Raw genomic sequence first — 11,994 nt, forward strand, 5'->3', positions numbered from 1 at the left:
GGAAAAAAACATGTGACGTCAAATTAGTGACGAAATTTTGGTAATACTTAATGAGGTCATTTTGGCATCACCCCAGACAGCCCCAACCTGTGTGTGTCAGCAGTTCTGCGTGGACTCGTGGAGGTAAGAGTGAGTTTTTCTTGCAAACAAAAAAAAGACTGTTTTCATATTAGTTTAAGATATCTGCTCGATTCTAAACTGTGCCGTACATTTTCATTTCTACGGTTAGCATTCGCTAGCTAAAATGTGTGTAAATCATTTTCTGCAATACAAAAGTGTGTTAGCCATTTCTGTTTCCCAAAAAAAAAAAGAATTGTGCAAGCCATTTCTCTTCAGATATACTGCTGAAACAACACACAGCTGACAATTCGATATTGTTGGGCTCCTCAATAGAGACTTAGAGAGGGTTTGTGCGCGCCGACTGTCACATGGCTGGCAACTACGCCTCAAGTGCCAACTGAAGTTTAGCAAACCGGAGTGTGCTTACAGAGATGAAAGTGCGAGAGAATAGTGTTTTTCTTTTATTACACCAGAGTGTCCAGAAGAGTGTTGTTGGATTTGAAACATGACATAGGTGATGTCCTGTTGAAATGGAGCATTGAACTCCAGCAGCTTTTCTTGCAAACCCAAACAAGAAAACACCTCTGCGGTGTCATATTAATTCAAGATCTCTCTCTTGACTCTAAACTTTTTGCTGTGCATTTTCATTCCACAGTTACCACTCCCTCGCTAAAATGTGTGTAAAACATTATTTTCAAAACAAAAGTGTTCCAGCCATTCTCTTCAGATGCTGCTTATACAACACACGATGTTCTCACGATTTGATACTGTTGGATTCCTCGAAAGAGAGAACGTTGAGAATTAGCATAACACAAAATGTACAAAAATTCAAAAGGAATATCCATGATTGTTAAGTCTACGACATAACTAAAACGGATAAAGAAAAACCTCTGGTGAACCACTCACTGCCCGCTCAACCCCTAACTCGAAACAACCCACAACACACAAGAGTTGAACCCAAAACATATATATGTCTCTACAGAAACAACCACCCGATGACAATGGTCGACAACCAAACAATGTTAACTGGATATAAAGAATTGAATAAAAAAATAAGCCTAACAGGAATTGGGGAGCAGTTCAAGGATGTCAGACTATGAACAAAGAAATCTAAACGAACTGAACACTTGTTGGCAGGCAGATGTAACTAGAAGGTGCTATTGCTTTCACCTGCAGATATGGAGCTGCCCTCCGACTTCACCACCACCTCTGCCTCTGACTTCACAGCCACTGACCCTTTGCCAATGTCCAACCCCTGGAGCCGCCCAAGAGAGTCTTGCTGCATCACATCAGAGAGGGCATTGGGATGGGAGAGCATCTGGTGGTTCGGAACATTGTGAGGAGGTGGTTGGAAATGAGGTGGCAGCTGAATATTTCCATGGTGTTGGACTGCGTGTTGCTCAGAGAGCTGGAAGAATGAAGGGCTGTACGTGACGTGCTGCATTCCCATATTATACGCTTCATTGGACTTCGTCATCTCACCGGTAGCAATCTTCAGCCTCTCCACTTCCTGCTTCAGTGTGTCATTCAGAGCTGCAAAAAAGTAGTGGTATTTCTGTTAGCAGATAACACAAAGCCATCTCAGAACCCATGAAATGGTTGCAGATGTCTACATATTGTTCAGGCATGTTAACACGACCAGCTTGAGATGTGTGAAAATGACCTGACATGGTTTAGCTTTTGCTAGAAGTCTATTTTACATAAAAACGGCAGTATCAAATGGCCATTCTGACATTACTTTGAGCATAAATTCAAACTTAAAAGTGAACAATTAAGAGGATACTATCATGTTTGAGGACATAAACCTACAGTTAGTGAAAAGAAATGCAGAAACATGCTTATCAATGATCAAGGGTAATCAGGTGTTGGAGCTCCAACAAATGAAGAAGTTAAGGAAAACACATTAAAAAAGCTTTGAGATCTCCAATTATCCTATCACAGTATGACAACACCAATCTGCTTTACGTAAAAAAATGAAAAATTACAAATGTTAACAAAGAACTTCCATCCATTGTATAAAAGTTTTCAACACTATGCAGAGATAGACCACATTGAGTCACCTTCCCACACAAACTTATTGGAAAAAATGCAAATAAATGCTCACCATCACGCAGTTGAGCCTGTTGTTCCATGGCCTGCAACCTTATCTTGAGCTCTGCATTTTCTGCAGAAAGTCCAGTTGTGTCCCTCTGCCCAGTAAAACATAGTGGCGTGGCTTAAAGTATATCAAACAATTTAACACAATGCATAAGCATAACTTAAAAACTAGCAGTCCTGGTCAGGGATTCAAAACAGTACTGTCCAGTAAAATTCTACTGGACTTTACCTACCGGGTTTTTTTTCAATTATTTCCAGGTTGTTTGCGTAAGATTAACCAACTAATAAGTAGTACAGCAGTACATTGCGCGTGCGCACAGAGGATCAATGGGATAGTGTAGCAGCCAAAACCAGCCCAAAAAACATCCAACCTGCTTGCGGGGGGGGGGGGGGGGGGGGCATTAGGAGGGTAGTGGAGAGGTGGGGATGGGGTAGAATGGATGATTCTTTTTACATAATAAAAAATGCCCAGTGTTACAACCTGACAGTCCTGATCAACGGAGAACCAGGGAATATATTTTTTATTGCCACATGCAGAGTTTCACAATTCAACTTCCAAATGGTTCATATAACCATATAGTCTAATCCCAAGAAATGTGTTGGCCTTATCACTCCATGTGCATTAGTCAACATGGAAGCATAACTTATCCTAACATGTGTTATAGTTCTCATGGCATGTGCATCAGTGAAAAGAAAATATTATGCTGACTGGTGATTTGCAAAGCACTTCCAGTTTGGCTGATACAGGTTATAAGTATGGGGGTGCAACTGGCTGCTCAGTAAGATCAAAATGGAGGGTTACTATGCATAGTGTGTTTCCGCACTGAAAATATAAGAACTAAACACCGTACCACAATCCATGAGACAAACAGATGGATAGAAGTTACCTGAAATAGTGCCAGCTGTGCTGATAGAGTAGTAGCCTCCGTCTGAAGAGTTTGAACCTTCCGCTCTAATTCTGTTATATAGCGAGCCTTTCTTTCCTTGGACCGAGCTGCAGATTGTCTGTTTGCTAAAATTCTGCGCCAAACCGATCTCGATAAGTCAATAGACACTCATGAATATGCAGGTAGCAAATGCAGTGAACTTGTTAAAATGATTTTGGCAGCATGATAAAAGTTCAAACACTTTATTTGGACCCACAAAAGCTAATTACGAATATAATGATTATGAATACAAAAATCATGAAACAATATGGACAACAGTTTGCCTACAATAGAGTTAACAGGATCTTCTCTCTGTAAATTCTTCTGTCTGTCATCACAAACGGTTAAGGTATACAAGTTTCTGAAATGAAAAAAATGAAAGCAACTGTAGACTTAGGAAAAGATTATCATTCTACAGAAGCAAGCAAAAAATTACTAATTTCCAAATAAAAACATAACAGCTTCAACAAGATCCAAGAGGCACATACTGAAAAGGAAAAACAGCAGACTCTCAATTGAAGTTTTTTTACATCAGTTGTATGCAGCTGCGGCAACCTTAGTTATTATGCAGAAGTAGTTGCCATTTAGTAAAACGTCATACCGGGAATGACTACACTGTGATATAATTGTTGTTTAGCATAGCATGTTAACACTATTACACTGAAGACCACCTGATATTAGATAAGTGTAGAGAATATTATCAAAGTCAACATGTGGTTGCAATTGAGAAAATTGTACATCTAGCACTAACAAAACCCTAAATCATAAATCTTGGTATTACATAGCTTTCTTGTAGTACAAATTCTTGGGGAAAATACTAATATGTTGTGTATTTTAAGTGTTCAAGTGGAACAGGAAAAGGTTTAGGCCTATAATTTTGAAGTGCATAACTTACTAAGGCCTATAATTAGGGTATTAGGACATGACGTAAAAAAAAGGCCTTGCCAACAGGGAGAAAATACCATAAACAGTGAATGCCTAAGCAATATGCCACAAATGTTTGTCATTTCCCGCCTCTTTCTTCCTGCACTCTTTGCTTATTTAAAAGCTTATCCAACAACCAAACGGCATGAGGCAGCTTTTATGACTAAAATAGCAACTTACCATACGAAGCAAATTGACATTTGAGCGAATAACTGGTCCTGTTATCATTCTTATTTACCCAAAGTATCATTATTATATCAAAGATTACCGTACAGAAGGATATTATTGAGAAATGTTATCAAAGTGAATGAGTGAAAATGTGAAGAACAATTGAACCAATTGCCACGGGGAGAATCCTACATCATAAATATAGGTATTGTATAACTTTGTCGTGGTACAAAATTTTGCGAAAAGAAAACTGACTAATCCCCAGTGCAACTTAACATAAACCAAACAAAAGGAGATATGGTAAGCTTTAAAAAGGTAATTTTGAATAAGAAGATTTAATTAAAAAAGTGTGCATGATATCTTTATTAAACATCTTGGAGAACATTAGAGAATGAAGTAAAAGTGTGCTCAGTGGAGATAAAATGCCATAGAATCAAATTGATACCCTTTCCCGCCTCTTTCATCTCACGCCCTTCACTAATTTAAGAACTAACCGACAGTCCAACACAAAGCACCTTTTATGGACCAAGACAACAACTTACCAAACAAAAAACTTTTACAAGTGTTTTCACTTCGAAAGAAACCTACTTCAGCTAGGAAGGTGAGAACTAGCAATATCCAGTTCAGTTGGTCAGCCTGCTGCAAGTCTGCAATCCTTGCACAAGTACTTGAGTGCTAGTCAATGGAGTGCCCGGAGAAGTAATTGAACATCGCCGAGGATTACAGCAAGGGGATCCACTCTCTTCTATGTTATTCATCATCGCTATGGATGTTCTAAATGCTGTGATTGTCAAGGCTAGTGATGAAGGCTTCTTGCAGCCTCTGGCGTCCCGTCCCCTTAGCCATCGGGTGTCGATGTATGCCGATGATGTCGTGCTGTTTCTCAGACCGACAGCAGCTGAACTTGATGTTATGATGAGTATTCTTGACAAATTTGGTGAGGCATCAGGGCTGCGGACTAATGTGTAGAAGAGTTCAGTGATCCCCATCCAATGCCAAGACCATGACATTGAAGAAGTTGCAGCATCTGTGCCTTGCTCGGTCACTCCCCTCCCCTGCCGATACCTTGGACTTCCCCTTTCGGTTAAGAAGCTAACTAAGGCCGACCTCCTCCCACTGCTGAACAGAATTGCGGATAGCATTCCGGCCTGGAAAGCTGATCTTATGACGAAGGCGGGACGCGCAACCTTGGTCAGTGAGGTTTTAACTGCCATCCCCATTTACCATCTGATCGCCTTGGGCATTCCTAAATGGACGATAAAGGCAATAGACAAGATGTGTCGTGGTTTTATCAGGAAGGGAAGAAAAGAAGCTAATGGGGGCAATTATCTGGTTGCATGGCAGCGAGTGTGTCACCCTTTGGTGTTGGGCGGTCTCGGCATTCATGACTTGCAAACATTGGGCTGGGCTCTATGGATGAGATGGCTTTGGTTAAAGAAGTCTGAGCCAAAACGACCATGGGCGGGCCTGACCTTCCGGTGAATGCCAATGCCAAGGCCCTCTTTGAGATCTCTATCACAACAATGGTTGGTGACGGCACCACCACTTTGTTTTGGACCGATCGTTGGATTCATGGTAACTCTATCCAAGACTTGGCTCCGGCTCTTGTTGCTTTCGTACCGAGACGGATTCAATCTCAGCGGACGGTCTCTCATGCTTTGGATGATCGCAGCTGGGTACGTGATATAAGAGGAGGCTTATCTACAGTGGCTGTCTCAGTACCTGCAGCTATGGGATGTTCTCTAGCATTTTGTGCTGCATCCTGGAGAGGTCGATCTTCACACATGGCTGCAGGATCCCTCAGTTCATTTCAGCACACGGTCGGCCTATCTATCCTTTTTCATTGGTAGTACGCGCTTCGAACCATGGAAAAGGCTATGGAAATTCGGGCGCCGCGCCGCTGCAAGTTCTTTATCTGGTTCGCGATCATCAATCGTTGCTGGACCGTGGATCGCTTGGCTCGCCGTGGTATGCCTCATCTGGAGAACTGTCCCCTCTGCGACCAAGAGGATGAGATGGTTCAGCACATCTTTTGTTCTTTTATTTTGCTCGAGAATTGTGGTACAGACTTCTCAGCCGAGTTGGATTGCAGCAGCTCGCACCATCTAATGCCAATGATAATTTTGCTGATTGGTGGCGCCGAGCACAACGGAGGGCAAGCAAGGACAAGCAGAAAGGACTCAACACCTTGATCATCCTTACAGCTTGATGGTTATGGAAGCTTCGGAATGATTGCGCGTTTTCAACGGCGCTGCCCCAAGAGTGGAGGTCGTTCTACAAGAACTATCCGTGGAGGCTCGCCTATGGATCTCGGTGGGGGCGAGGGGGCTGGAGGCTCTTTGGCTTGTCTAGACTCTGGTTTTTATTCTTGGCCGGTTGGTGTTTATGTAGCTGTGTCTTGTTTTCGGTTTTAGTTTTTGTTTTTGTTTTGCTGTTTTTTTCGTGTTCGTTTGTTCTGTTTTTTTGGGGGCTTTGTAATGGGACCGGTTTTTTTCTTCTATCTATAATACAAAGGCGTGCAGCTCTCCTTCATGTTCGAGAAAAAAAAATACTCATGATGATTCTATACCACTAGTCTCAAAGATTTGGCATGACTCACAGATGGCAAAGCTTTCATTTTCTACACACCAATTCTCAGAAGACCTTAAACCCCATTCCCATCAGTAGATCACAAAAAGTAAGAGCCGTATCATCTGCAATCCTACCTACCAACCAACCACCAACTCGAGTGCTAGGTAGTAGTCTCAGAATGCGAGGATGGTGGAAATGGAAGAAAATGTGTCACCTTTTGGCGCGCTTCGGGTCGATGGCGGCGAGCTCGGCGAGCTGCTCGGAAGACATGGCCTTCTTGGCCTCCAACACCTCGCCGAACACCCCTCCGCCGCCGTCCTGCTGCTTCCCGGGCCCCATAGCGAAGCCGTCAAAGGATGCGCTGTGGCGATGCTTGGCAGGGCGCGGCGGCGAGGAAGTCTCGGCGGCGCGGTCGCGGTCGGCGCCGGCGATCTTGTCCATGTCCATGAAGGTGGAGAAGAGGTCGTCCTCGGAGACGATCTCGTCGAAGCTGCCCCCGCCCCCGCGGCCCAGGTCGTCCGGGAAGCGGAAGGCGACCTCAGATCTGGCGCGGCGGTGGTGGCTTGCGCGCGGCGGGGGCGCTCCCGGGCCTCCAGGCTGCTGCGCCCCGCCTGGGATGGGAGGGAGCGGGCAGGGGAGGTTGAGGTTGGGGCTCCGCGCCGGCGAGCACTGGGGCGGGTCGCCGGGCTTCGGCGGCATCGCCATTGCTCTTGGGTCAGGGAGTGTACGCGGCTACTGCACTAGAGTAGTCAGCGGTGTGTGCTTGCGTGTGGCGTGTTCGGTTCAGAGCTTCAGCTCGGCTATGGTTGGGTTGCTTTCCGTTGAGAGAGAGTGCAGTGCGGGATCTGGAAAGGAACCAGGTGGGCCCTGTGGGGAGGGTGACTGATCGATCACTGATGGGAGACCATGTGATCGCCCACGGGGGCGGTGGCTTGACCTTGAGGCTTTTATTTTTATATTTTCTTAATCCAAAAATTACAAATATATGTGTTGTTTTCAAATTTTTGCAATTCTATACTCACGAGGTCGTTCTTTGGACAGGAGGTGTCAACTGATGACAGTTTTTTCTTATTTAAGGAGTGTATCGCCCTCCCACTGAGCATATTGCTCATTTTTTCCTCCACCAAACTGATTGAGAATGAGAGGAGAGGGGAGAAGGAGAGGAAAGCGGTGAAGTTCTATCGGAATCCATCTATGGTGAAGGAGAGGTTCGAGACGTATAAAGTATGTTTGATAATCTCTCACGGTTGTTTCGCACCATTGTTCATAGGAACCCTGGAACTTACACTGATATCGCGCACTACCCGTCGGTGAAGGAACATGGTAGGTTGGTCCTGCAGTGCACATGCTTTGCCTTCAGAGTATGTATTTGAAATTTTCAACATTGTCACCCTATCATTTGCATCGACAAGGCATTCCTTACAAGTAAGTGCAAAAATCATATACTCACTGCAATTATAGTTGATAGAAACAAGCAAGTATTATTAGTGGTCTTCGCCTTTATCGAGAGTGAGAACTCAGACATCTAGTATTGGTTCCTAGAGCGTATCAGGATTTTTGTTGTGGGGGATCGACCAAATATTTACCTTATACATGACTAGTATGCAGAGATTTTGAAGGCAATCCTCAACCTGCAGAATTATTCAGTTGAACGCCAAGTCGGACCCATTTGGCAAGATTAAAAGAGTCGGTGGTGCATGAGGTATTTGGATGCTAACTTCTTTAGACAGTTCAAGAATAAAAACTTGATGAACCTTTTTTAAAAGGTTGTGTAGTTAGAATCAACAACGGTAGCGTGACACCCTATGAAAAAAGACTAGATAAGCTAACCATGAAGCAAACAAAAGAGCATCCACAGAGCCCAGTGAGGGGATATGAGGACATCACCGTTGCTCTAGGTAGCCTCCCATTGGATCCTCTACAATTAAGGAGGATGATCAGGTTATCTGTTAAGACGTTCTCCGAGTGGATTGAGAATTAGCCGAATGAGAAGTGGGCTCTGTTGTATGACACCAACGAGGCAAGGTATGGAATTATATGACAAACTTAGCTGAGGTCTACAACTAGGTCATGTGTGGTGTGAGAGTCGAAATTGTGGGATTCATTCTACTCGAGACCTGCAAATGCTTCATGGACAGTTTGCAATAGTGTCAATGGTAATGAATGAAAGTCAGTTGATATATGGGTACAAGTTGACTTAATACATGGTTGATACGACGAAGAAGGCACAGATGGACCAGGTGAAGCCCATGGGGTCTATGCAGCATCGATTTAAAATTCTGTGTAAGGACAAAAGTTGGAGGGGGTAATCATGAAAGAGTTATTCATGAGTGTGTGCGTACTAGTGAAAGATACAATTGTAGATGCTACAAGACAAGGCCACTGCACAAGCTGTGCTCCCACATTATTGCTGCTTGTGCTAAGACTGACTTGAGCCATCGGTGGTATCACTGCGTAAGAAACCAACAAAGGTGACACGGCATTAGTGACGGGTGCTCATTATGCGTCATTAATGTCCTAACGCGTCGACGGATGAAAACTTGGGCCTGGACCACTGCGGCCTTTGAGCCGGTATGAAAGAGGGGTGCACCCGCACACAGATAAAAGGGTTTCCATGCCCGGCCACGGTTAGGGTTTCCCCGCCCGGCTGCCACCCCGGCCTCTCCTCGTCGCTATGCTGACGCGTGCTCCTCTGTGGTCAACCACCGCACCACCGCGTGCTCCTCTTCGGTTTGGAAACTTCATCTCTTTGTATATCTTTCACGAGTTTTAACATGCGTATCTTTAATTCTCTGATCATAAATTGTTTCATTGGACTTATGATTCTTTTCAACTTGGGTATTTTACTTGTCTAACAATCTCTTTGTCATGCTGAAATTTTATCTTTAATATTTGTCATTTTGTAGTTAAGCTTTTGAGGACCAAAGTGTTACCATTACACGATATAGTGTGTGTCATTGTCCCAAGTTCATCTATAGCCCTAAAGATCATTGTAGCTTGCTGTTATTATCATCTAGGATTGTTAAACTTGAATATTGAACCTTAATATGGGAATGCGCAGATATGATACACTAGAGTTGTCCCATACATAAGAAAGATGACGATATAGAACCATAAGTTGGCCCAGAAAGGGACCAGAGAAATGTCTTCGCCTTCTAGGTTGATTTTAAGTAACATGTTCTACTTTTGTTATTTTATACAGTAAGATAACATTTCTAAACATCACAGCAGCTATCCTTGAAGGCAGACGAACAAGATGTTTATGCATTCTTATCAAGGGCTGGGAAGGTGAGAGCATACTAATCACATGCTACTTTCTTGTTATAAAATGTTTCCTTGTTTCATTAGATCGTTTGCTAGTTAGCTAAATTTATTGGTACAGTTATTGTCATTTGTTTCGTATCTTTCCTCTATGAAGACAGATAGTTAGGTAATTTTTTTTAAGTGAAATGAACTTTACTACTAGAAACTTAACGATTTGGGACTTAATTTGTGTGATATCAAGTGGAACCACTTGTTTAAAAATATTACACCCTTGCAAACTTACAAGTGTCTAACTGCAATCTTAATTCTGATGTCAGTCAGCAATCTAGAACAGTCTGATTCCACTGGCGGGGCTGTGCAAAGGTTATGGTTTTATTCAGGTAAGTTCTTCCGATGAAACTCTTCCATTGCCTTTTTTGGTGCTCGGTTGTTCATTAATATTGTTGCATTTTGCAGCATGCACGGCTTGAAGATACAAAAGCTTCTCAGAGCTTGAATGGTCCGCTTGATAACACGAGCAAAGTAATTAAGTAGTATTTCTCATCAGTTATCTGTTTAAACAGATTAAGAGATGGTGATCTCTCATATTTGTTCAAACCAGGTGTTGTAACTAGTCATTGCATTGCAGTTTAGAATTATTGATGAGTGATCATATACATATGAGAGATAATTATAGATGTTCATGATCATATACATATGTAAATAATATGTACAGGATTAGATGGAAAATAAATTATAGATGTTCAAATTAGTACATGATTGGTGTTCATATCTTTGCTTATTAAGTGCAGAAGGGAAAAAAATGGGCCATTTCCTCTCTTTTTTGGTTTTCAAGTGTTTATTAGTGATGGGTTTAGACCCGACCCGTTACTGATGTATAGTCATCAGTGACAAGTCTGGACCCGACTCGTCACTGATGTATATCCATTAGTGACGGGTTTGGATCCAGACCCATCACTGATATATGTCATTAGTGATAGCTGCAGACCCGTCGCTGATATATTTCATTAGTGATGGGTGCAGATCCGTCACTAATATGACATGACCTGTCACTGATGTATAGCCATTGGTAACGAGTCTGGATCCAAATATGTCGTTGATATATGTCATTAGTGACGAGTGCGGACGCATCACTAATGTGTCCACATTAGTGACACATTCAGAATGATGAGAATTTTATCTGTCACTAATGAGGGCTATCACCCTTCACTAATAAACTATTCTAACGTAGTGTAGGTCTCCAAGTACTTTATGAAGGAAGCTCTCTTTGAAAAGTGGAACCAGGAGCTATATAGGTTCGGGAATCGGGATAGTGGGTTTGTTGGACCTAACAAAATGTGTGTCTCCGATCTCGACACCACGAAGCAAATTAAGGAATGTTGTAAGACCACACACATTCGTAATGACATGGACGAATCCGAAGTTAGGCGTCGTGTGAAATTGTATAGCAAGTGTAATGAAACTAGACACACTTTTAAGAGGTGCACCAAAGGTCCGTCAGGTGGTAACGATGATGAAGCAGGTCCTTCTTGCTCGGCTTCTAATGGGAGACGTCCACGACCTCATCGTTTATCTACTTCATCCACACATTATGGAGCTGTGTGACATATTGTTGTCATGTTGTAATAAATAATGTGGAAATGATGATGTAAATTTATTATTAACTTATTGTAAGTTTTTGTCTCATTTAATTCTTATTTTGCAAACCATAATTGTTAAAATTATTTACTAATGTAAAAAATTATGATGTTACATCTTACAAGGTGCCATGGATTCCTGGAGAACCACCCCCTCGGAGTGCCACATTGGCATTAGCGTCTGTTGTGCTCCTGTGGTAACAAAGCTCAAATGTTGTCGTCTTTCGATGTGAAGACCTCTGGTAGGAGGCTCTTCATGTGTCCTGAGATTGACTCTGATTTCATGGCGTGTTCCTCATTCCCACTCTTTTGAGCCGGTCAATTCCATATTCTGAACTACACTGCTG

The 11,994-nt window shown here is 42.7% G+C and overlaps 1 protein-coding gene across 1 annotated transcript; it reads right to left on the reverse strand.

Annotated features, from left to right (window-relative positions):
• Window positions 1–887: 887 nt before the first annotated feature.
• LOC133891655 (transcription factor RF2b-like) lies at window positions 888–7,664 on the reverse strand. The gene is made up of 4 exons (XM_062332390.1): window positions 6,961–7,664; window positions 3,045–3,177; window positions 2,165–2,249; window positions 888–1,593 (listed from the first exon to the last, which is right to left on the reverse strand). The coding sequence occupies exons 1-4, from the start codon at window positions 7,449–7,451 to the stop codon at window positions 1,208–1,210; spliced, it is 1,095 nt and encodes a 364-aa protein (XP_062188374.1). The 5' UTR covers window positions 7,452–7,664; the 3' UTR covers window positions 888–1,207.
• Between the last annotated feature and the right edge of the window lie 4,330 nt (window positions 7,665–11,994).

Source organism: Phragmites australis, chromosome 14 (genome assembly GCF_958298935.1).
Source record: "Phragmites australis chromosome 14, lpPhrAust1.1, whole genome shotgun sequence".
NCBI lineage: Eukaryota > Viridiplantae > Streptophyta > Magnoliopsida > Poales > Poaceae > Phragmites > Phragmites australis.

Bases quoted from the DNA above. Each gene is read 5' to 3' on its own strand.
- LOC133891655 (XM_062332390.1), bottom strand. From the start codon at position 7,451: ATGGCGATGCCGCCGAAGCCCGGCGACCCGCCCCAGTGCTCGCCGGCG. The intron at 3,178-6,960 runs GTGACACATTTT...GGTTTGGCGCAG, and splicing joins GACCCGAAGCGCGCCAAAAG to AATTTTAGCAAACAGACAAT. The intron at 1,594-2,164 runs GTGAGCATTTAT...ACTTTTTTGCAG, and splicing joins ACAGGCTCAACTGCGTGATG to CTCTGAATGACACACTGAAG.